At 37.4% G+C, this 26,473-nt stretch overlaps 1 protein-coding gene across 3 annotated transcripts in view; it reads left to right on the top strand.

The window, feature by feature from the left end:
- ARHGAP21 (Rho GTPase activating protein 21) overlaps positions 1-26,473 on the top strand; it is a 47,547-nt gene that overhangs the window by 11,563 nt on the left and 9,511 nt on the right. Inside the window, exons 4-15 of one of the 3 annotated variants that reach the window (XM_086467186.1) lie at positions 5,338-5,367; positions 6,879-8,832; positions 20,791-20,949; positions 21,108-21,210; positions 21,301-21,337; positions 21,813-21,938; positions 22,546-22,830; positions 23,883-23,947; positions 24,042-24,178; positions 25,692-25,834; positions 25,928-26,083; positions 26,180-26,258. In XM_086467186.1, coding sequence (XP_086323312.1) covers positions 5,338-5,367; positions 6,879-8,832; positions 20,791-20,949; positions 21,108-21,210; positions 21,301-21,337; positions 21,813-21,938; positions 22,546-22,830; positions 23,883-23,947; positions 24,042-24,178; positions 25,692-25,834; positions 25,928-26,083; positions 26,180-26,258 — 3,274 coding nt within the window. Of the gene's footprint in view, positions 1-5,337; positions 5,368-6,878; positions 8,833-20,790; positions 20,950-21,107; positions 21,211-21,300; positions 21,338-21,812; positions 21,939-22,545; positions 22,831-23,882; positions 23,948-24,029; positions 24,179-25,691; positions 25,835-25,927; positions 26,084-26,179; positions 26,259-26,473 lie in introns of all 3 variants that reach the window. The other 2 variants (XM_086467183.1, XM_086467185.1) reach the window with 2 other exon arrangements.

Below are 26,473 nucleotides of genomic sequence, written 5' to 3'. Positions count from 1 at the left end.
CTGAAGATAGTGATTGTTGATCTTCGTTGTTTTAGATGTTAGGATCTACTGTTCTGACAAGATTTGTTGAAGAACGTTGCTCTACTCAGAGCTGAACACTCATGTTTAAAATATTTTCAGAGTAACAGCATACAAGGTTATTCCTTTCACTCCCTGTAAAAAGACAGCAACTTTTGTTTTCAGCTGAGAAACTACATAGTTTTGTTTCGTTTTTGTATTTTTATCTTTGTGATTAATGATGTGTTAGCTTTTGTGGAAATCTTATGTTTAAATAAAATACAGACCTCAGAGTAAATTCTTATTCCTGAGTGAAGTACAGCACGTATAATAAGTGATAGCAATAACTTCTGTAGTGGTAGTGTCAGTATAAGTGCAAAGTGAACAATAAACGGTAAGGTACAGTGCCTTTAGTAACAGAGGAAAAACCTATACTTTTGTCACTGAAGTTGTTATGTAAGTTATTGTAGTATGTTAAAGAATTTCTGGGGGTTTTTTTGACGTATATCATAAATTTCACTGTAAATACTTTCAAATGGTAAACTGTTGATGTTAAAGACTGGTATGCTGTAAAAATAGAAGAACTCAAAGCACTGCTGGATATTGCAGTAGGAGCTAATGAAAGGGTTATCTAGTGCACTGGGGATGAGATAGTTTTCATTATATTCAGGAATGATGCTGGTTGTGGGAGGTTCTATAGTACTTGGCAGTCTATTCCATGTGGTGATGAATGACCGCTAGGTTAACTACATAAAGAACACAGATGCTTGTTTCTATCCTTAGTTTGCTATTTATAAACCTTGAGTTTAGTCTTCAGAAATATCCATGCATGTCTGTGAAACTCATGGCATATTGAATTTCCTGAAAATAGGGCTTGAAATTTATTCATCGATAGTAACAACGAAGTGGTCCAGTCCCCCTGTCATCACCCTCAGCGGCATGTGTGCAGTGCTTACTGAGAAGGGAATGACATGTGAAATCCTGCTGTTGGTGAAGTCAGCGTCAGTCGTGTTCGTTCACTGGCATAATCTTGGAAATGTCACTTTGGGGATGGGGGAAAGGATATTTGAAACATCTCTATCCATGACAAAAACTTGAACTCTTGACAACTACAAATGTGTTGGGTTTTTGTCATGCTCCTCCTCAAATTTGAGATTAGTTCACTTAAAATAATCTCTTGATAATTTTGAAACCTTTTGAGACCATGAGGAGGAGGAAGATTATTATTATATTATACTCAGGTCTTCAGATTTGATGTATCAATCTACAATTTCTGTAGCATTTTCAACCTTTTTGACAGAATTTTTGGCATCTTGTAGGTTTTAGTACCACTGACTACATACAAATGGGAATGCACATTTAGGTCAACTACGCATAGTTCCTTTTCTCAAGTGTATTTAATGGAATTGTTGCTGTATTGTAGCCTTTGGATAACGAATTTAATGCTAAAAAGTTGTTCAAAAGTTTTTTGTGCTACACAGAAAATATGAAATGTAAAGGTGCTCCCTAGAGAAAGGAAATAGAAATTGCTAAGCCTACTTACAGGTCAGCCTTATTATGACTCTTGTCAATAGACTTTGTAGTGTCTAATGGGTATGTGTTAGGATGTGTTAGTCCTTCATGTGCAGGATTTTTGGACCTTTTTTCCAAGTTATGTTCATGTTGGAATTTGCTTGTTTGCTAATCATGCCTTGTGTATGTAAAGAAGAATATAGGTTGCAAGACACTGAATTTCTAAGTATCAGGCACCTGAAAATATTACTTTCTTAAAAATTCATGTTGAATATGATCTACATCGGATCTGTTCATTTGGAAAGTTATTTTTAATGTAGCATATTAAAGTTTATATTAGGGTTTATTATATGTAAATATATGTAGATATTTATTTGTAAATATGTGTATCTACTTTGTGTATGTGTATATAAACACACACACTCTATAGGTAAGATATCTTGATTTTTTCATCTCTTAATTTTCTGTTGCTTCACTCGCTACCCACTTGAAAGTTCACCTTTCCTAACTTTTATCTTACCTCTGACAGTTTAATTTTGAATAAGTTTAAAATAAATAATTTCCTCGTAGGAATTGTTCAAAAAGGTAGCAGGTTACTTCTGGGTGTTGTCACCATTAAATTTTGGTAGTGTACAAACCTGTCGAAACATGCCTTAGTGTTCCAGAAAGATCTCTGCAGTTTCATTTACAAAAAGATTTTATTGGGCATTCTGTGAGTAATGGTAAATGTGGAAATAAAAGGGGGCTATTTACTGCAATCTGGTTTTGATCTGTTTAGTTCCCTCTTCAATATCTTCTAATTTACATCTTGCTTTAAAATTACAGACCATTCAAACTGCATATCGATAACTGAAGGTTGACCACATTTTAACAGAAATGTTTCTCTTACCATAGATAGTAAGGGAGCAAAAAAATCTTAGATGGGAATGACCAGGAAAGCGAGTGAAAGTCAATTGAAGCACATCTTTTCTTCCTCTTTCTAGTCAGGTGCTAAGGAAGATTTCAGTATATTGAGAGATCTGGGCAAAAAAAGAAGAGTTTGCTGTTTTGTCGTTTCTGATAATTACAGTTTTTGTGGAATTTGGCAGCTCTCAAGGCCTTGTGGTACCCTGAAATTGCCAGTGATACCCCTGTATTAAAAAATAAGAAAAAAAGAAAAATTTGTTCTACGGTTTTATATGCCCCAGTAACCTCATGTCTCTGACTACAGGTCTGCTCACAGTCAACTTTAAAAATACTGCCTTTTTGTTGTTGTTCTTGTCCTGAGACCATCCAGTTGCATTGGACCTAATGGAGCAACATGGCTGTTTCATTGGCAAACTGTGAAGTATTTTCATCTCCTTTGCTTTTAATTGAGATGTTTTCATAAGTAGCTGTATTAAGTCCAGAGTCTTGGAACATTTCAGATTTTGTGCTGACGCAGTTACTAATGTGCGCAGAAGTTAATATTAAAGCTCTGGTGGCAAGTACAATGGTAGGAGGAGTGTGATGTGAAGATGTAGTGACCTAGAAGAGGAGACTTAAACTTTTTTTATCTAACTTTGCATATATTAAAAAATACCATTTGCATCAATACTCCTCACCTTGATTTAGACTAGTATTTAAAAGAATGTCTCTTACACAACTTGTATTCGGAAATTAAATTTCTTCAGCATAAGGCATTAAATGTTATATACTAAAATTTCACTGCCATTGGGAAGAAAGGGTGTGCATTTTTTTTTTTTCAAGCAATGTTATCTGATGGTAGTGTTTGCTGGGTGTCTGAGTAAAATGAAACCACTTGAGTTGTATTACTAACGTTCTTGTCAGAGCAAACTATAACTGGAAAATGTTTCCTTTTGAGATAGCTGAAAACCTTTTCTGGTGTGCAGTTCCCATACTTGTGTTAAATGTGAGCGTAATTTAGGAGCAGGAAAGAGAAAAATTTAGTAGTAAAGAAACATAATCTGAAGCCAAACTGGTTGGAGAAGGAAGAATGCCTGAAGCTCAGTCTTGCAAGATGCTGGGCACATTAGCTTCTCATTCATCAAAACACTTATCTCCAATTTTGCAAGTAGTTTGGTTGAAGTCAGTGTTGTTACTCATCCTTTAGTGAAGCGTAGTGAAGCATACTCATCCTCAGCGAAGCATATGCTTAAGTGCTTTTATGGATTTGCACTAAGGGGTGTAGAACATGGTTGGCTCAAGCTCTTGGTAATGTGGAGTTTCACCATGATTCTTACTAAAAGGAATGCATGTTGTACGGCGTGAATGTATTACTTTACCAGTTAAACCCTTAATGTGGTAGCGGTTATACAGATTCGCAGTAAGAAATTAGTTCTTTGCCATAGGAGTTTGCAAACTTGGTGCAAACAAAACCAGATTGCAAAGTGGGGAAGAAATTGTACACAGTAACTGGAAACACACTGAGTTCTTACTGTAAGCACAGCAAGTAATTCTTCAAGTAATTGTTGCAGAGCTATTATCCATCCAAGCTGTTAATGTCACTCTAAATTGTTGTATTTGTATGGTAAGCTTTCTATAACTGCTGTTGTTTTGAGAAGGTGGGAAGGAGCTCATAAAACATCAAGACTGATTTTTTTTCTATCATGTTGAAACTTCTGAGTAACTGCTGAATACCCAGCTCCTGTAGGAATTCAAGTGGCTTGTCTGGTAACTGTCTTACTCAGAACTGGCAGTCTGTGTCCAATATGCCTGCAGTCACGGAAGCATACTCTTTATTGGGAGAAGGGGGCAGAAAGCCTAGCTGATCTCATTCTGGACCCTGTGAGAATGCTGTCTTTTGAAGAAGATGTTTTCATATCTGTGATAAATTTTATGAAGAGCTGAGAACAGACTTTTATAATCATTTGTAGTCTTTAGCTACAGTCAGATCACACCAGTTTTGGAATTTAGCCTTTCTGCTGTCAAAATCAATGAGGCATAGTTTGTCATGGGCATGTTTTACAAAAACATAAATGTGGTGTATCTTATATTGGTGTACCATGTGCATATCCCAGGTTTTGAACTGTTTTATCAGCTGTATAAAGTAATAATTGTTTTCTGATTGGGGGGATGATTGTTTTTGTTTGCCTTGCATGCCTGTAGTCTCTTTCTCTGTTTTCTGGGGTTTCGGCATCTTTTCCAATTTTTTTTTTTTTTTAATTCTTACAGCCTATCAAGTTCTTAAATAGCCATTTATTTAAAGATGTAGAAATACTTATCTTTGTATGTTCCTTCCCTTCATTAAATGTGCCAGTGCAAACCTGGCTTCACTTTTATTATGAGTGGAGGGAAAAAATACCCAGATCACATGAGTAGACTGTTTCTGCAGCATCATTCCTCTAATTTCAGATATACAGCATGAAAGCAGCTGCAGTCAGCTGACAACTTGTGGTCATGTTCAGATCTATGTGGGGAAGGGGCGTGCTGTTTTAAATGCATAATAAAGCCGTTGTTTCGTCACCAGGAAGCAGGGATGGTAGCAGCCCAGGGGAAATGAGAGACAGTAATGTTGCTGTAGTGGAAGGGATGTCTTGTTGCATAGAGCCAGAGCTCTCTGCAGGCAGCTGTAGGGATGTACCAAGGCAAAATGGCACAAATGTATTTTGCTTTCTGTAAGGGTAGAGGATAAATGCAGGGAGCAGATAAAAGCCCGAGAATGGACATGCTCACAAGGAGGGTGAAGTTATTTTTTTATGCTGTACTGCCCTTTACCTCTGTTGGTATCTTCCAGTGAAATCAGTGTAGTTGTATTTTTAGCTTGCTGTATTCAACATCAATATGACAAGATAATTCTGTCTTTACATCTGTAAGCGGCTTTTACTATGTTTTCCTATTTTCTGCCAGCTGCAGTTTACAAAGGATGTCACAGCACTGGTAAGAAATGTACAGTAGCCATTTCTCTGGTTTTGTAAGGCATGTTTTTCTTAATGATCTGTGAGAAGCAAGAACATGAAACAGCAAGTTTGTTGGAAATGAGCTAGGTAGTCTGAGCTGAATTTTCTTCATGATGCTAATCTCTTAAATTGTGGTTTGTGCCTGTGTTATTTGGTTGGTTTTCTCTCTGTGTGCTTTAATATTTTGCACTTCACTAATGCTAAGTGTAACATTGCAGCAGTGTGGTAAATGCCTCGCCCTCCTCTGTACTTTGCTCTATATTAATTTTATGGCTGCACTTGGGCTTTTATAACCTGTCTAGTGCTAAGACAGGGCACGCTGATATTCTGGAATTGAGCATGTTATGATTTGGACAGGAAATGCTGTGATATGATACCACGCCTAAGCGTGTAAAAGCCCTGAGAAATCACTTTAATCTTCTGTTGCGTTGGCAGGCTCTGCGTTGGCTCTTTATTCCATTTTGTTTAAACTGAACAAAGTAATGCTAAAGTTTTTCAATAATAGGATATTGTTTAAGTATGCTGTATGCTTCTCACTGATTTATCATTTTGAATGTTGTTAGTTCACAATGATAAATGCTGCTTTTCTAAAAGGCTACAGAAACATGCCAAGTGTAATATAACCGTTTTCTCTCAGTAGTCAGGCTCTTAAACGTAAAGGTGCAAATAAATGCACTAACGAAATTAATTTGGGATTTTGGGTTGTGTGTTAATAGTGTGTGTACAGTAGTGGATACATATAAATTTTCATACTGTTTGTACCTCGAAGTTAAAAATGTTAAATATTACTACTCATATTTTTGCAGTAAGATATGTGTGCCATGTACCGTCTGTCTCCTGTAAAATGTAAGATGACTTATAGGGTGTTGGCTCACAACAAAGATGTTACTGCTTCAATTTATTCATTTTATGTTTAGGACCAGTAGCTTTTTATGTAGAAGGCATCTTAGAAGAGTGTGTGTAGGTATATTTGTGTGCTTTTCATATGTGCTACATTAAATGAACAGAGTTCTTTTATACACTAAGCAAACAGAGAATTTTCTAGTCCTAGTTGAAATTATCATGCAGCATTTTAACCTGTCAGTTGCTGTGAAATTCTGGTTTCCAGCAATGTGAAGCTTAAATGGGAAGAATGTGTGAAGCATCATGATAGAAAGCAAAATTGAGGGGGAGAAAAATGTTTTGTGCTGATGGATTTTTGGGAAACGTGCCTCAGTGCCCTACCTGCAGTATTTCCTAGAATTGGTCGTCAGTTCAGTTTTTCAGTTGTTGAGGGAGGGAATGTATGTAATGATTTTGCTTGTTCTGTTTCTGCTCACTAAGGGGGTGGAATGCTTTTATTTAATCTTAACTAACATTTTATCTGAAATTATTAGTAGTGTGAATTTTATACTTTTGTTCTCTGTCTTGAAGCTTGATTGTGCAAATGCTAGATGGTGAACTTTTCCATCTCCCTCAGTACTGAATACTCACTTAATCTTCTCTCCACAGGCGTATTCCCAAGATGCCTACTTGAAAGGCAACGAAGCATACAGTGGTAATGCCCACAACATACCTGAACCACCGCCAATATGTTATCCACGCCTGACATCCACAGCTTCTGTTATGGCACAAGCTGGTGACAAGCTATCTTCTGACTTCTTGCTGGGGAAACAGCAAGTCAGTAGACCAGTACGGGCATTGACACAGCCAGAGAGGGCCTACAGAATGGAAATACAAGTGCCTCCATCACCAACAGACATTGCAAAATCAAATACAGCTGTGTGTGTTTGCAATGAAACTGTAAGGACTGTTATTGTGCCTTCTGAGAAGGCTGTAGATTTGCCATCTTGTAGAAATAATCATGCTGGTCCATTACACAGGACAGAGGAAGTAAGATACGGTTTAAAAGATCAAACCAATCTAAAAGCACGGACCACATCACCATCTTCTTCAGTGTCTACTGCCATTGTACTTCCCCAGACTCCAATAACAAGGCCAGTTGATCCAGCTGGAACACTAAGTAAAGCTTCAAATTACATAGTATGTCCAGAAGGAATCCCAAGCACTAGACCTCCTCCTGCTCAAGCCACAGACTCGCCCTCAGTCTCTACTAATCATTACAGTTCTCCAACCTCCCACCAGCATATAGACTGGAAGACCTATAAAACTTACAAAGAGTACATTGATAATAGGCGCATGCACATGTATGGCTCCCGAACAATACAGGAAAGATTAGATAGTTTAAGAGCAGCTTCTCAGAATACAACTGATTATAATCAAGTAGTGCCAAATCGCACTGCTTCACAGGTACGGCGCAGGAGCACCTCTCACGACAGGGTTCCACAGTCTGTTCAGATCCGACAGAGAAGTGTATCCCAGGAAAGACTCGAAGATCCTGTGTTGATGAAAGAGTGGCCACGAAGCGCTTCACAAGATACTCTAACTTCGCCTTCAGTTAATGCTAGGAATCACAGGGCTCGGTCATGGGATTATCTCAGCAAACAGGGTGAAGTGTTAGAAAATTTTCATTCTGAGAATCTGATTGCAGATACGAATGGAGATAGGAGAAAGACATACAAGTGGACAGGGTTTACCGAACAAGATGATCGGCGAGGTATTTATGAGAGATCTAGACAGCATGCATTTCATATGTCCCTTCGAGGTCAAAATTTTTCTATGACTCCGAGTGCTTATATTTCAGACAACAGGAGAACAGGTAGTAGAGCTTCTCTGCCTGGTTCTCACTTTCAGAAAGTTCCACCAGATATAAAAATATTACAGCCTTCTCGAGATTTTCAAACTCCTGGGGGAGTTTCAAAACCTACAGCTGTTTCACAAGAGAGATTGTCTCTCACACCAGCCAGAAGTTCTAAAAGTAATTCTTTGAAGAACTCTGCTCCTTATGCAGCAAAACCATCGTTTCCCCTTAACCAGGGCCTGGATGCTATTGCCAGCAAAGACCAAAGAACAGTAAATCACTTGCATCAGAGTGGTCTGTTAAACCAACAGTCAAGGGTCCGAGCAGAAGGTGCCCCAGATCACAAAACAGAGACTGGCAAAACCATCCAACCCTCCTCTCTGTCTCCAGCTTCCACCAAACTTGTTCAGCCAACAAGTGAGAGTTCAACTACCTCTGACAACGTAGATGGTTCCATCAGACAAAAGATTCATGATTTCGAAAGGGAAGATGTCCGTGAGCCTGAAATCTTGCGAACGGATGTTCAGGAAAGTGACAAAGACACAGTGGTCATGCGGGACAAATCACCTTCTGGCCACCAAACCCCACAGCCTTTGAGGCATCAGTCCTACATTCTTGCTGTAAATGACCAAGAGGCAGCCTCGGATACAACCTGTTGGTTACCTAATGACGCTCGGAGAGAAGTCCACATAAAAAGAATAGAAGAAAGGAAAGCATCAGGTTCCAGCCCACCTGGTGACTCCTTGGCTTCTATTCCATTTATTGGTGAGTTAAAATATTCCAGTGTACATCAAATGCTTTTCTCTGCTAAAGGTGATGGAGAGCACCACACCAGGTAGCTGACTGCTGTTGCTGTAAACCGTTAGGTTGAGGGGCATAAGGGCTCTTTTCCAATCTAGAGTAGCGTTAGGTTGGTAAAACTAAAAATACTCTTCAGTGGAGGGCAAAAATGTTCTGTTATGTTTAGAGTCCAGGAGGATCAGTGTAAATCACTGTAGACTTTTTAAAAATATTTTTCTAGAGTTTTCGTCAACCCCCTGGAGAAGTCTACGTTATATAACTGCATCTAGTTATCACTCCACATAATGCTCTCGTGTTATGTACGTGGACAACTAGCGTTTGTACCACCTTTCAAAATATTTTTACTTCTCTAGTGTAAAATGTAATTGGAATCCAGTAAAGAGAGTTTCAGTGGCAGAGCACTTCTGTTCTGCTCAAATAGTCAATGCTTGTATCCTTTTTGCCCTGTTGTTGTTATTGAGTTGGATTTTCTTTTGTTGTGGCTGGTTTAATCCTTTGGAGTCTGGATGTCTGTGGACCATTTTCCACATAGATTGATTTATACCTGACTGTGTGTTCTTGAATTTAGTATAAGTAGTATTTAGAAAATGTTGAATTTTGATTCTCCAACTCATATGTGAAAAACAGCTCTTCTTATACTCTTCAGTCTTTTTACAGGTTAGGTTAAGGGGTTTACAGATACATTGTCTAAGCACAATTGTCTTCTACTGTGGATCTGCAGCAGTAATTTTTTTTTTTTTTTTTTTCCTAGAACTATCTATAATATCTGCTGGTGGTTTAGAGTAAAGAACCAAAAATAGTGAAATGGCTTTGTGTTTGTTGAATAATGGAGAGCATACAAAAGAGGCAATAATTCTGGTTTTTTGACAGGATTTTGTTAAGATGTTACAAAAATGCTTTCTTAGCTAGCAGATGAGTTTTATATTGGGGTTTCCTTTTTGAATAGGAGTTGTATAGATTTTTTTTTTTAAATTACTGGGTAAATCAGTACCCAGTATAATTTTGGTTTTTTCTTTAGACCCTGTTGGTCATTCTTTAAGGATTAGTCCAAGTTTGTAAGGCACGTAACCAGTTTTTGTGCAGGTTTTTTTTTAAATAATATGCCTAAAATCAACATTGGGAACTTGATTTAAGTTTTGTGTGCTCTCTGTACTCACTTAGGAGTGCTTGCTGGGAGTTTTCTAATCCCATACAATTTAAATGTCATGTAAAAGTCAGATCAAGATTGTCAAAATCAAGCCCAACCTTTTCTACACAATCTCCTATCTTGATTTTGACAAAGAATTGCTCTGAACTCTTACTTATGTGGCTTGCTTCCAGATTTTAGAGAAAAGTGATGATTATAGTTCAAAGAAGCCTTAAACATGGCAATTGTACTGCATTCTGATAGCAGCTGAGTAATTCAGAAGAAGCGAAGTTGTGACTTTTCTTTGCAGCCTCTTGGCATAACACCACAAGGGATTGTGTGAACCTTATGAGCTCCTTAGCCTCTTGGAATGAAACCTCCTGAATAATCCAGAAGTACTATGAAGTGGGTGCTGCTAGAGCATGGGCATGGTCTGAGCAAACACAGTACTTGTGACTGTCCTCTTAGCAAGAAATTATTGTGCTGATACAGCTGCTGTGGAAAATTTCCACCGCAGCTCCCGCACCTTGAAGATGAAATAACGCTCTCTGAATAGGAAGAGCATCAAATGCCATTAAGAGTGGACATCTTCCGAAGTTAGAATTAATATGCATGATTCTAACTTTGTTCCTCTATCATTATGCCTAATTACAGCTTCATTTTTTAAAAGCCTTACTTAATCAGGCAGATAAAACCCTAGATCTACTTTGAAATTCAGTTAAACCTCCTCTGAAAGAAAATCACTTGGATTTTTCTGTTTTGTGTTTTGGTTTGGGTTTTTCTTTTTTTATTTCTGTCCGATGATTGAGAAGGATGTTACTTTGAATTAACATGTATCTTGGTGTTGGTAACCTTTGCTTCCTTTATGTTTACATCAACGTGATTGTTTTTTGCAGTATTAGGTTTTATTAGGTATGGTTCATTTCATAAATGCGCTTACTGAAGTTATTTGTACAGTATATCTTTGGAGTAGTGTAAAAATATGTATTTGAGGGGAATAAATGTCTTCCAAGGTTACATATTATTGCCATTTTAAATACTTCATGGTGTGTTTATTTTTGTTATCACTTTCTCCTCATTAAAAGTAGTAGATGCAGCCAGACCATGTTTTGCTAGAAATTCAGCCAGGCACAGTTGGCTTCTGCAGCAGTATTTTGTGACTAACCTGCTCTTGAGAATAGCACAGCATCGGGATGATTTCAGTTCTTTGTAAGTAGCACGGTGCCCTGCACCACAAACAGAAATCCAGGCAGAGTTTTCATCAAGCCTTCTTACTGCAGATTCTTGCAGTGATTATGGTGAGTTGCTGAAGAACTGCCTTTTGACACTAGGCCTTTCAGAAAAGGGTATTCTGAAGCAGGGAGCTTAAACTTTGATTTGCATTTGCTAATAGCAATGAGAGATCTGTTCAGAGCAAAACCTAGTAGGTAGATGTCATCTCATTTATAGGAGAAATGGATTTACTTGAAAAAATAGGCAACATATTGTGTGCTCAAACTCTTCAGGTAAGCAGATGTTCTTGGGGGAATGAGAAAGCTGCCGGTTTTACCGAAAAACATACCCTTGTGCTGCAGGCTTCAGTACTTTTCATGTGCTACTAAAGGCAGGGTATTGCAGTTAGTTTGGAAGACTGCTGTTTCTATTTCAGGTCCAAAGAAAGGCTCTGTTCTTGAAATGCTCTCTATTGTTTCAAACTATACCAGTTAGTCTAACGAAAGGTATTCCTTTTACCCAGAAAGGGTCTCACCTGTTCTCTGGACTAGTAAAAATACCATTATCTCTGTCGGTGACTGTGTTAGCAATTGTGGTGTTCAACATACGTTTTCTCAGACTTGTACACAATTCCTCTGTTAGAGAAATAAGTGATAAATTGATAAATGATAAATTTCTGACCCACAGGGTAATTTTGGATGTATTAACCTGCCCTGGGATGGAAATTATATTGCTAATTAATTTCGTAACCATCAAGAAAAGGTTGATTCTGAATATAATTATTTTAATACATTTCTTAGACATACATGTCTAGTGTGCATGTCTGAGATTTGCAGCTAGCTTGAAACTTTTTTTCCTTCTTATGCCATTTATTGTAGAGTAGAAAACAATTTAAAAAAGGATAATCCAACTCCCAGATTAAGTTGAATGAATTACCCGTATGAGTGAAATGGAGAAACTGCTTCAATACTTAACCTGATGGCAGTGTGTCTAGCTGCTGGTGCAGTTCAGTGCTTTGACCATTGCATGGGTAAATGTTCTTTCCAACTGTGCAGTGGGTTGTCAAATGAAAATTAATTCTAGATGGATATGTTTCAAAATACTTAGCCTAAATAAACATCATCTTGAAGCTTAATTTTTTTTTTTCCCAAATCAAACAAGTTCATAGTCATCCTATTATAGAGCTTTTCTTTTAGGCCTGCAGTAGCATCAAAGAAGTACGAAGACTTTTCCTCAGAGGTGTGATCCTATTTCTGAGAATATCTAGTTCATCCTTACCCTAGAAAAATTTTAGGTCACTTCATTCCACTATTAATTTGTGAGTAACTGAGAGAAAATTAGCCAGATAAAAATACGTGACAAGACTTTGCTAACACCAAAGTGTTGTAAAAATTAGATGAGTGTCCTGTCTGGAATTGATACCTAAGGAGAGATGTAAGAACAGGACAGGAATATATGATACTTAATGTTGGTGCTTTCTATTCTCCAACCATTTGCACTTTACAACATGACTGAGCCAAATGTGATTTTAAGTGCTCCATAAATTTCTCCATTCTCTTTTGTATTGCAGTAAAACTTTGCGATCCAGTATTTAAGTAAAGATTTGCCAGGAGTTTCACAGCTTTAACTACGTGGTATTTATTTCCTTTTTGTGTGTGTGTTTTTAAAACGTGTCTCCTGCTGGCTGAATTCCTGGTATAGAGGTTGTACAAGTGACCAGCACACTGCTAATCTTGATTCACCCTTTCCACACCACTCATGGTTTTGTCTGTCTATTGCTTCTACTCTTAGTGCAGGCAAAAAGCCATAGTGATTTCTGTGCTAGTAATCAGGCATCTTGCTTTAAGAGCTGATCCTCATGCTAATTTTCAAAAACAAAATTTTTTTTAATTGTGTTCCAGTATCTATTTTTCTACAGACTTCTGTCATGATAAAAGTATTTGGATACTTGTTGATTAACAGATAGGATACGTTTAACTGGCTTCTAGTAAATTCTGTTCAATCTTCTTTTTATTTTTTTTTTTTTTAAATTAGAAAATACTACTTTTTTGAAGTAAATTAACTTAGGAGGTGAAACATTCTAAAACACCCAGCATTGGTTAAACTTTTCAGTCATCTTTATTGTACATGTAATGGCATTCTTCAATGCTGGAAGTAGAGGTGTATAGGGTTTATCGTATCAGTACCCCTACCTTTAAATGATAAGTCATGTATATAACTCCAGGTACCTTTTTAGAAAGTGTAATGAGTTTACTGCCTTTTTTTGGTGAAATACATGTCATACCTTTCCTCACCTCCCCCTACATCTTTATGCCTCTCTCTGCAGGCTACTTAGGCTCTGGTACAGAAGATGACAATGTGAATACACACATACTGAATGCAGTTACATTCTTGAAACTAGAAAATAGCTTGATACACTTGCACAAGACGCTGAAAAGGATTATGATGATAAGGATAGAGAAAGGTTAGGGGAAACAACTAGAAATACTTTCACATGCAATAAAGAAATAATTGGAAGAATGTACTTGTTCTGTTTTCTCCTTGTGAGAAGAGATAAGTATCAGGCACAGAGAAATTAAAAACCTCAGACTTCTGCAGCAGAGATCGTGGCTTGTCAACCCAAAATGTGTGGATACCTTAAGGGTAAATGGTGGCTGAATACAGATGATTGATATGGCATGTTTTAAGGAAGCTTTAATTTTAGCAAGAACTGTTAGCAGTCAAGATGAATAGGAAAATTTTCAGCTATTGTGATATTTTTTCTGCAAGTTACTGCCTAGCTATTCCAAACTATGAAAATATAAATGTGACTGCAGTAAAAATTAGAGCTGACAGATGTTCATTTTTGAGGGACTGTTGCTTCCATTATTTTGGCCATAGTGTTGGCACAGCTTCTAACATGTCATCAGTATTTCTAAGATAGGCATCAGTCTTCTGGGTTTTTTTCAGGGTTTTACAGTGTGGCCTGCCAAATTGCTATTGCTCCAGGGTGAAAATTTCAGTGTTTCTTATGGAAAGGACAGTTTTTAAGTCATTGTGGTATTCTAAAGTATAGCAGCCAAAACCCAAAATTACAAATTAGCATTTTAAATACCGTTTAAATGCTTCTGTAACTCAAAAATCTTTTTTTTTTTTCATTAAAACTTACAGATTATTGACTCCAAATTTTATCATCTGGAGGAGTTTTAATTGAGTAGAAGCATCAGATTTGTTTGGTAAGGGGTAATATTTTGAAAGTATAGATCATCCCTAGTATATCATGGTAACTTAGTTATAGGTAATAGGGGAATGTTCTCGGGGTTCTCGGCCAAAAAAAACCAACCTATATTGAGAATTGTACTTTTTAATGTGACAGGGTAATACTGTGAACAGGAGCCTTTAGAATTGCTTTGTATTACTTTGTATAGAAGTATATACAGTTGTTTAACAGTGAAATAAGCAACAGATTGTCATAGATATGGTTTTCAGAATAGTTTCTCACATGAAGAATAACCTTGGGAAGCCTTTTTCTTTTTGTGTGAAACTCAGTCAGTATAATGAACACAGTATTTATATGAGCGCATTAGCACAGGACTGGATTTGATGATTCAGGAGGCTGGGTCCAGTCCTGTGTTTCTGTGGCTTACAGAAATGAATGTGCTCAGCATGCAGACATGTTTCCATTATATTCTTTTAGCCACATGAGGATAATTACGTAAAGTAGATATATGAAGAAGTTTTTTTTAAAGACGATCAGTGCTGGAAGTACTTAAAAACTAACAAACAAACAAAAAAACCCTTTTAAAGCTTCTTTTTTGAAAAATGAGATAGTGATGAATCCAGGCAATAGTGGATCTTCTTTCCAATTTGTGTGGTTTAGGCTTGGAAGTCTTTAATTATTGGAGTTTCTACACTTGTAGGTTGAAGTGTAAGATGCAGCAGCTTGTGCTTCAAGATCTGTAACGAAAAATCTCTGCTGTGGGGTCTTTATTAGCCCTTTGTGCTATCTTGTGTGATAGCATTGTAGTTCCATATAGTTTATATTTGATTGAACAATTAGTTTTTGTTTTATTGGTTATTTCTTTTCTGGCCTTTTCACTACACAGGTGAAATTGTATACATGGTCTTTTTATTTGATTGTCTTCTCAACAGGCTTTTAAGAAAAATGGTCAATACATTTACACCTCAAAGACCATAACCTGTTGTTTGAGAGAATTATTGAAGAAATAGAGAGGCAATGGTTAAATTGCATGTTGTAATGGATGTCAGGTAGGTGCCATCCCAGTGTATGGAAACTTTCACATCTGTGCCTCTGTTGAATGAAATAATGTTTTCAGTGACTCTCTTAGCCCTTTGTATGAGTTACCTGCTTGTAGCCTTCTGCAGATAAGGCTGAACTTTATACAAAGAACAATCACTGTTATAATTCCACAAAATCTATGAGTAACCAAAATTACATTAAGTACATCTTTAAACACATACCTAATCTAAGAACTGGATCAGGTTTTCAGAAAGCCAGTAATATTAAAATACTGTTATCTTCTTCAGTGTATGCAGTTTGGGAGATATATGTTGAGTGATTATTGTTTGGGGATGCACGTTGGCTCAACATTCTTCATGTGAAAGGAGTTTTAAGCGTGTGTTACTGCACAGCTATACTACATTTTTATTATTTGAATCTTTACATGAGTTAATAAATAGTCTTTAATAAAATACATGCTTGCTGAATTAAGGTTTGTAGCACATATGATTCTGTTGGTGAAACACTGGCACAGGCTGCCCAGAGAGGTGGTAGAAGCCCCATCCCTGGGAACATTCAAGGTCCGGTTGGACGGGGCTCTGAGCAACCTGATCTAGTTGAAGATGTCCCTGCTTACTGCAGAGGGGGCTGGACTAGATGGCCTTTAAAGGTCCCTTCCAGCCCAAACTATTCTATGATTCTATATTTGTGTTATCAGTTTAGACTGAAATGCCTGATTAGTGTTTTAAATGGTAATGTGGTCTGCAATACACTTTGTAAATAATACAATTCCTTCTTACAGTCTTTTGAGGTGTTGAGATACTTGAGCTGCAAGACTGCCCTGTCCAAAGGGGAATAAATATGAAAGATTACTTTAGCCTTGGGAAGCTAGTTTTTTCCAGTCACTTACCAGCGAAGAAAGATTGAACAATCTGAATCCCCAGGGGTAGTGGGAGAAAGCACCTTTCTCTATTAATGATAGCCCAAGCATCCCTGATGATTAGCCTGTCTGGACTAAAGTTACTCTGTGAATTTGCTCTCCACGTTTATATGTTAAAAAAAAATAGCAACCACCCCGCCTCCCCCCCCCCCCCGCCCCCCCCCCCCCCCCCAAAACCCCTCAACAAAACCAAACAAAGAAAACCCACGGTCATAATCAACTTGGATAAACTGGGAACTTTTAAGACCTCTCCAGTGCAGCTCAACCCATACATGTCCCTCCAACCCAATGAAATGCATCTGAAAGTGCCGAGGGAGTTGGCTAATGTCGTTGCAGAGATACTGTCTATCATCTTTGAAGGATCATGAGGACTGGGGGCAGCTCCCCATTAACTGGAAAAAAGCAAATTGTACACCCATGTTGAAAAAGGATGAGAAGGACAATCCAGGGAAGGCAGTTAATCAGCCTTCTCTCAGTCCTTAGGAAAATCATGGAGTCAGTCCTCTTGAAACTTATTTCTGGGCACATGAGGGAGAAGGTGATTGGGAATAGCTAGCATGGATTTAACAAGGGTAAACAGTGCTTGGCCAATGTGATTGCCTTTTGAGATCTCATAATGAGATGACTGAATCTGAATGAGAGGAGAACACAAGGGGGTCACTGACCTTCACGTTAGCAAGGCTTTTGACCCTTTCTGTGACACCATCCTGGTGCCACTGCTGGATACACACAGGAAAACTGGATCACCAGGTTTAAGGGGTAGTGGCTAAGGATTCATATTCTGCCTGGAGGCTGTTTATAGTAGTGCTCTTCAAGGCATGTCTTGTTTAATATCTTTATTGGTGATGTAGAGAGGAGATGGAATACGCTCATCAGGTTTGCAGACACCACCAAACTAGGGCTGCAGTCAATATGCATGAAGGTGTATTCAGAAGGATTTAGCCTAAAGGGATGGTCTGATAGGAACCTCTTGAAATTCAAGGACAAATGCTAAGTCCTGCTCCTGCCACCAGGCTAGCCTCTTCCAGTGGTACTGGCACCTTGATGGTGATGAAGACTAACACTGTACTGGTCTGCATCAGCCAGGATATTGAGGGTACATATCATGCCTCTCTGTTTGGCACTTGTTGGACAAAACCCCTGAGCAACATGGTCTGAATTCAACGCTAACCATGCTCAGGGGAGGAGGCTGGGCTAGGGGACCTTCTGAGGTTTGCTCCTACCTGAATAATTCTGTGATTCGTTTAAATTATATTTAAGGTTCTCAAAACATACCCCCTTCTGTGTTCAAGTGTTCAGGTTGTTACTTTCAAACCTTCATGTGTAATCCTGAAGGACTGTTTCAGGAGATTGGGGTATAAACAAAGACATTAAATATTAGATTAATCGTGATAAAATTGTATTGTAGCAGCATAGCAGGGTGTGATACAGAACTGTGCTTTTTCTCAGTGATTTTTTGGGAGTTCATTCCTTTGATTCTTTGGAAAATTGATTAATACTTGTTGCTTAGTTCCTCGTCCACAGAGTGGGGATAGTATATCCTCTTCGTCATCCTTTCTCACCCATGTAATCCTTAGTTTTTAAATCTCTAGTTCTGCCTCTGAGCCCATTCAGTGTAGATTGTATCTTTGCAGTCAGAAAGTTATTGTTTTCCCAGATCACTGGCATTGAGTACTGGTGCTCCCTCTTTGCAGGTCCCTGATCTCCAGCTGCACTACAATACAAATGTACTTTGATACATGAAGTTCTCTGCTTTAGCTAACAAATCAGTTAGTGCAAGTTAACTGCAGTTGGAGCTGTGCTGCTTGTTTGTTACAAGTTTTCAGTGTCTTACCCCCCCGCAATACGTGATTTTGCATTGAAAAGCTCTTCCTCAGTATCACTGGTTGCAACTGTTGACCGGTTGCTTGTGTTCAAACACAGGTGACAAGTGGCATCTTCCCCTTTGCCAGAGGTGCTCTGACACCGTGCTGGCTCATGTTCGATGGCTAGTGTCTCAGGTTGCTTCATAGATAATAATACAGAATACGTGGTATTTGTGTCCTTTTCTCAAATGAAAAGTAAAGCTTTAAGTGGTCCTGGAGTCTTTGACCGACGTTTTTGTAATAGATATTTAAAGGGACACCGGTAATCTGTGAGATGACAGACTGAAAGAGAATTGTTTTGTGTGGCTTCTTCTCTGGCTTGTTCGTTCTGCACACTTCACTGTGTTTCGGACACAGTCATTTTTGTGGATTGGTGAACCAAACACGTTCTTTGACGTGCTATGCGAGGAGGTTTGGGGTGCAAATACACCGATTCGTCAAGGGAACTGAAATGCAAGACAAATATTGCAAGTGCTAAAAAGAAAAGCCAAAATACAAGGGATATATGTAGTTGTTTGGATTTTGTTTCTTACTGGACAGCAGTGGTGGAGCCTGTCAGTGCATTAAATTAGTAGGCAGTAACTCATATGGTGTATGTCATGGTTTGCTCTATAAACACTTTATATTTTGCAAAAGCTTGCCATTAGTTGACCTTCAGTCTCTTCACGGACTGAACAGTTACTTCACTCCTGTACCAATGTCATTTGCAGTTTCTTTAAAGCTTGCCTATTTCTGAAACCACTTTAATTTTGATTCGTCTGGGGATTAGATCCACTGTGAAGTAATACTAATTTGAATTATTATTGTTGCTTTCAAGGATATAGAAACTGTTTTTCCTCAGCTGAATTCTTGGGTCTAAGTGTTGTGGGATATCGTATAGTGTTGCCTAGCACTTCTATATTCACAGCTTGCACAGACTGATTTCAAGCGCTAGCGTTTTTGTAACTTTTGGGAGTAGAGACTTTGACATTTTCCAATGTCTGTAACATAAATAGCTTAAAGCTGAGCACTTCCAGTTTGTGTGCTGTAAACTAATTAGTTATACAGAGAGTGGTTATATTCCTTAGTCAATGTTAGTGTGCTTCTCTCGGGGTGTGCTGCAGGGAGGCTGAGCAAATGAAAAGTGAGCTGTTGTAGTTTTGAAATGGAGGTGTAGCTGAGGTTCTTCCTGTCACTTAGTTGCTGTAGAGAAGAGGTCTGTAAATGCTTCTAACTTACCACAGTGGCTGCAAGTAAAACTTAGAAATTTTTTAAATTGTAGTGTCAGAGGTTTGCTGTGAATTCTTTTGCTTTCCCTTTTTATTAATGTTTCTAGTTTGCAGGTAGTTTTTTGGGGGTATGCTTTTTTCCCTGACATACAACTTTAAAAATGACTGTATTTTCCACTCCAGATAGTTTAAAAGGCTGTTAAACTTTTTTCTACTTTAATTCTTTATTGCCTTGTTTTAATTTACATTGCCAAATTTTGATGGTGCAAGTGCTGCCTTAACAGAACTGTTAGTGACTGTTGGAAAAGCACAATGCAGCACACGCAGTTGTGTTTGCACAAAGCAAAGAATAAACCTCTGTCTGTGAGTGTTCATTGATTTCAATAGGCTTTTCAGTAGCTCTGCATATTACAATTCTTAGCACCTAGCATACATTCATATTCATTACGGCAGTACGGTTCAGCCCCTGCTCGTGACTTGATTTTTTTTTTTTTTTTTTTTTTTTTTCCCTCCATCCCCACTTCTATCCGAGCTGAAGTAGAATTATTTTTCTAGTACTAGTAATGTGTTCTAGAAGATCTTTCGGATCTTTTCTCAGAATGGGTGAAAATGCATCTTTTGGCTTCTTCCGTCTTGTAAGAAACATGTTAAATATTAGAAATACTTAAAGCTTTTTGGAATCTTTCGTGATGACCCTTTTGGCTATTGAGACTGTGAGGTGCTGGGCATGTATGGCATGCAATCGTTTGTATGAACAATTAGTGGAAGAACTAATTGGTATGTAGTAGTGCTATCTTTTAAAAACATGAATACTTGCTACTTTATTTGAATGTATGGATGATGGGGGGATTGGTTCTTTGGATGCTGGGTATCTGTTGAAAAATGCTTTTTTGTCTGCTTGTAACTTGGCGTTATTATTTGAATACTCGTTTAAACCAAATGGTTTTTGATAGTTTGCCCATGATTTGTTGCAGGAAATTGTAGTTATCTGTCGCTTGAGTTTAGACTTATTGATGTAATAAATGTGTTTTTTCACTTACGCACATAAACAAAAATAGTCTACTTGAAAATAATATTACAAGAATTTAGCAAATAATCCCTGTTTTATTCACTCACAACAAAATCTATAATTGGGTATGATGTTCTTTACCCTTATCTCTAACTTACAATTGGTAGCCATAAAAAAAAAAAAGAAATAGTACATTTGACTGTGAATTAATTGGAACCTTATGTTTGTTTAGAAGACTTTAAGATATATGATATCCCAATAGTGAGAAGTTCAGACAGCTATTTAATTTAAGCATGTGATTAATGCATTTAATATGTTAATATGTGACATATTAACTTTGTAGATGAACCGACTAGTCCTAGTATTGACCATGATATTGCACACATTCCTGCTTCTGCTGTTATTTCTGCATCTGCTTCTCAAGCACCAGCTATAACAACTGTTCCTCCCAGTCCCACATCTCCAGTCCCTTTAATTCGGCGACAGCTTTCACATGATCATGGTGAGTGTTGGTCTAATTTTATTTTTTTTCTCATGCAACTTTTCCCTTTTACACTCTGGAGAATAGGAGTAAAAATTATAAACTCTTTATTGCTTGACATAAATTGCAAAAATGTGATTCAGGTTCCTATATACTCAAAAATTTCTATTTGTTTGTAGAATCTATCCGGCCTAGTGTCCTGGATAGCCAGCCTGCCACAAAAACTGAGAGATCGAAGTCGTATGATGAAGGACTGGATGACTACAGAGAAGAGGGAAAATCGTGAGTTCATGAAAGTAACAGTTAATTTGAAGATCTGATTTTTAAAGTGTATAAAATCTCATTTTTAACATTTGTTTTTTCTCCCAACAGATCCATTAAGCATGTATCTAGTTTAAAAGGGATTAAGGTAGGTAACTATGTATTTCTCAGCTCCTAAGAATTACACTCTGGCAAGTTATATGTGTTGTACAACTCCATTATACAAAGTGATTTGTTAAACACAGACATGAAGTTTATTTGAATTGCTACTCATCAAATTGTTCATGCTGTATGCATCGCATAAGTAAACATGGTCTCTTTTTTTTCCAGGCTTACCACATGATCCTTGATTTTCATTTTCCTCAGCCCCTGTAAACAAAGCATATATATGGCATGCTTTTGTAAAAACTTAGTAATGAGAGTCTAAGACTCCTGCAGTTTCTCAGAGTATCCTTGGGATGTCTAAGGTCACTAGTGTTGTATGGAAATCTTTAGAAATTATATTTTCCCAGGGGGATATTTGTAGGGGCATTTTTAAAGTGAGAAACATCTTAAATGTAGGGATTGCAAAGAAATGTGTTTAGAAGTGCACCATGGGATTCTTTCTGTGATGTTTTCTTTAGGTTCCAGACAGCCAGAAATCTTCAGAAGACTCTGGTTCCCGAAAAGATTCTTCTTCAGAGGTCTTTGGTGATGCCTCCAAGGAAGGATGGCTCCATTTTCGTCAGCTTGTTACAGACAAAGGAAAGGTACCTGTCATGTTTGGTTCTTTTAACTTAGCACAAACCTTAAGCTGGTGAAAAACTAAGATAAGAAGCTTGAAGACTTCCTGGTTTGCTTTTTTAAGTAAGTTTTTTGGGATATGAGCATAATAAGATGGACAAAAAAACCCCTGTAATTTTCTTGGATGTTGTGGAGTTGGGTTCAAATTAACCTTCTGCACAAGTATTGGCTAACACTAAGGAAAACCAGGAGTCTGGAATTGCAGTAGTGTATAAATGTGAGTCTGACTTGAATGAGGTTTAAAAGGCCTGGGCAAGAGTCCACTAAATATTTTTTACTGTATTTGTATTAATGCCTCTGAAATTCTAGTCACATTCTGTTTCTTCCTCCTGTCATATGTGAACATACACTTAATGTGTGATCAGGGAGGGCAGGCTATTGAGCAATTCACTCCTCTAATGGATATCAGCTTGTGAATCCCACTTTTGTGTAGCCTTTCCACAGGTCATTCTTAAGAATGGTATCGGTAGGTGGTTTGTCTTTCTTCTTAAAACTTTTGGAGGTAGTTTCTGTAATCCAGAAACATTAATTGTAACAAATAAGCACACTAACATACTGGTTGATGTTTTTCAGCGAGTTGGTGGGAGCATTCGGCCATGGAAGCAATTGTATGTTGTTCTTCGAGGTCATTCACTTTATTTGTACAAGGATAAAAAGGAACAAGTGACCCTGTCTGAAGAAGAACAACCTATAAGCATCAATGCTTGTTTGATAGACATCTCATACTGTGAAACCAAGAGGAAAAACGTATTTAGACTCACCACATCAGACTGCGAGTATCTGTTTCAAGCTGAGGACAGAGATAATATGTTAGCATGGATTAAAGCAATACAAGACAACAGCAACTTAAATGATGAGGTAATCATATATAATGCAGAAGCCGTAGTTCTTGTCTTTTAATTAAAAATTGATTGTATTTTCTTGTAATTAATACTTCACAAAATAGAACAAACAATAGACCAAAATGTGTACAACAATGTAGAAGAAAATGAGGTGAAAGGCAAGGTAACTGACTAAATTGAGTTAAAAAAAGCCTGGCATAGTTGGAGAAGAGACTTCTGAAATAAATGAATTAATGTTATTACCGATTTGACTGAATATACACTTCATATTAAACTGCTCCATCAAAAATCCCTAGTGTTTTTTAAAAGATAATTGCAGGATTAGAACCAATCTGTTCTGTCTTCAGACTTGCATTGCTAAGTGATGTGTGCAGTGGTACAGTGATGAGTTTCTCAGTAGTTAAAAGGGGAAACTTTGAAGGATGCTTGTTTCTCTGATTAAATGTTGATGTTTCTATGAATTAAATGTTAGTGCTAGTTACAAAAGGCAAACATAGACTATTGTACAAAACATAGCAATATCTGTCCCAGTATTGTCCTCAGTGTGTTTGCTTTTCAGTGATGAGCAACAGAGCAATAGTTTCATGTCTGGTCATGCACATCTGCTCAGATTTGAAATAATTATCCAATGGAAAATGGACTAATAAACAGTATTAGACAGATGGATAAAAGCACAGTTGAATTCATGGCTGTTCGGCTGTGTGTATAGTAGTGATTATATAAGTACTGTGCACATGGATTGGATTTTTCATAGTAGTAGGGTGTGTTGGCTTGCGTGTTTTCTCTTTAAGTTTACTTTCAATTTATAAGGATTTAATCAGATTTTATTGCTCTGAAAAAAGTCTTAACAGCTTTTAATTTGTAATTATTCAGTGTAGTTTTCCTCATAGTTTTTAGATGTTCTGGCCTTATAATTCTCAAGGACTGCCTGTGAGATATTTTTAACTGTACTGAAATGTTAATTTTTCGTATGTGTTCTTTTAATAGGAAGAGTTAATCTTATTCTGAAAGTAAAAAAAATTTGTTGTTTTATAAGGTTGTAAAGTAGATCTCAATTTTTTTTTATAGGATACTGGTGTCACTAGTAGAGATCTAATTAGTCGAAGGATTAAAGAATACAGCACAATGATGAGGTAGGTGAATTACACACTGCCAGTAGTTTTTGTAGACTTCTTATCTAGCTGCTTTTTACTGAAGTAATATATTTTGTTTCAGTTCTTCAAGCAGCAAAACAGAGCCATCTCCCAAAACACCTCGCCAGAGCCTAAGTATCAGACAGACTCTGCTTGGAACTAAAACAGAACAGAGGACCCAGAGTCCACATTCTCCTAAGGATGAGTCTGAAAGAAAGCTTCTCACTAAAGGTCTGCATGTTTTATGTATTTCCTTAGTTTCTTATAGCCCCAGTGTGAGGCCATCAAGGTGTCCTGCTCAGGTTTTTTGAATTCATGAATATACAGATTCAAACCAGGGTTTTTTTAAGCTGCAGCTATAATCACTCATTTCTTGTAACTACTTCATTTAAATGTTATCTTAGACGTATTTCAGGTCTTCTCAGATCCCTGAAGCTTTTTATTCCAGCCCCCTCTCAAGAGGGTTTTGGGTTGGTTTCGTACAGCTCCGTGTAGTGTTAACAGTAGTAAAATACAGATGTTGCACTTCTTGTGACCAAAGTCTCGAGAAGCTTTGGAAATAATTTTGTATGTAATTCATACTTTTGTCTTCAGCTGACTTGGAAGCAACAAGCTAAATTCATACTTAAATATGCTGTTAAGAAACTGAAGTTTTCTATTGCAGTGTTTTAGAAGTAGAGAAGAATAATTTTTTTTTGTCTTCAGGAGCAAAATGATACTATTTTTTCCAGAACAAAATTAATGCCTGCTGAGTTGTAAAAAATACCAATGAGTGGCCACTGCAAGCTGAAATCAGTAACTGAACTCCATCAAATAATGTCACAAGCTACTTTTTGTTTCTCCCAAAGAATGTGTAAACGTATGGTGTTTCTGATCAGACTGTTCTTGTAAGGATGTTGCATATAAAATCGGGCAACTGGCTGAGCAATCACTTTTGATCAACCGATTTTGAACAAGTCAGTCTTGAATTTAAGCTGTGAGTGAATTCCCTTTTGTGTTACCAACAAATACCCCTTTGCTCTTGCTATGCTACAGATTTATGTAACTACATTGCAGATGTTAAGTAAGTGTCAAATCTGTTGAAAGAATATTTCCAGAAAAACTTGGAATAAGAAGGAAGTACTGTTGTATTAGGCGACTTGCAGTACAGGATAAGTGGGAACTGTAATTTGCTACATCAATTGTATAGGAAAGGTAAACAAAGCGACTGAACTTTTAATCTGATTTTTGGAAAGATAAAACTTTTAAGTGTTTGAGTCCTGTTTGGAATGATTTAGAAGTGACTAAAATATAGTAATTTTTGAAAGAGCGAGTAGGTCTGCACAGGTGTGAGCATGGCTGTATAGTTTCATAGGTATTTTGTGCAGTACTGCGATTCAGTAGAGACTTAATCTTGCTTTACTACGTGTAGATTTTAATGTTTCAATGTGTGGTTTATATACCTTTAGTCTTAGAATGATGAAATTCCACAGTGCTATCCAGCTGCTTGCTTTTCTAAATCAGGCATGTGAGTATGTTCAAATGTATCTATTTGAGTCACAGAAGAATGAAAGAAGGTATGTTAAGACAGACTAATGTTTAGTGAGTTGTTGTGGGAAACCGGGCCAGTAGAAGAGGTAACAATGCATCAGGAGCCACTCAGTCTTTGCAGATCTGTTACCTGTATTCGCAGTAGGTTTTGTGATTTAAGTGTTCTTACTTTTCTTCTTTATTTCCTTGTTTGCATTATACTGACAACAAAAAGATGAGACAAGCCCGCCAAAAGACAAGGGGACGTGGAGAAAAGGCATTCCAAGCATTATGAGGAAGACGTTTGAAAAGAAGCCGTCTGCTGTAGGAACATTTGGTGTTAGACTAGATGACTGCCCCCCAGCACATACCAACAAAGTATGGAAGGACATGTTTTCTTTCCATTGTTATTTTAAAATACTTTTTGTATGCATTACTTTAAAATGTATGTATAACTTCTCTTTTCTTCAGTATATTCCACTGATTGTTGATATATGCTGCAAACTGGTTGAAGAAAGAGGTCTTGAGTACACAGGTATTTACAGAGTTCCTGGAAATAATGCTGCCATCTCAAGTATGCAGGAAGAACTCAACAAAGGAATGACTGACATTGATGTTCATGATGATGTAAGTCCTTGATCACACTATTTTCAGATTTAACTTCTGGTTGTGTTGTGATTATAGAAATCCAAAGCATGTCTGTCCTTTTCTTCTAAATTGCAGAAATGGCGAGACTTGAATGTGATAAGCAGTTTGCTGAAGTCCTTCTTCAGAAAGCTTCCAGAACCCCTTTTTACCAATGGTAAGTTGTTTACGTTATGATTTTGTGTTTTGGAATTACCGTTGAACAGTTGCCTTACAACTTTCAGATTATTTGAGAGAAAATCCAGTGGAGTCGTCATAACTCTGTAATAAATTGCCCTCTTTCTTCCTTAAAGAGCAGGGAGTCATGGTGATCATAGCACTTAAGAATGAGAGCTGTAAATAGAGTTTCTACTGTGCAATATTCTATGAAAG

Source organism: Leptosomus discolor, chromosome 6, assembly GCF_034619465.1.
Source record: "Leptosomus discolor isolate bLepDis1 chromosome 6, bLepDis1.hap2, whole genome shotgun sequence".
Lineage (NCBI taxonomy): Eukaryota > Metazoa > Chordata > Aves > Leptosomiformes > Leptosomidae > Leptosomus > Leptosomus discolor.
The sequence above is the reverse complement of the archived record's forward strand: the minus strand, read 5'-3'. Positions and strand labels throughout refer to the sequence as shown.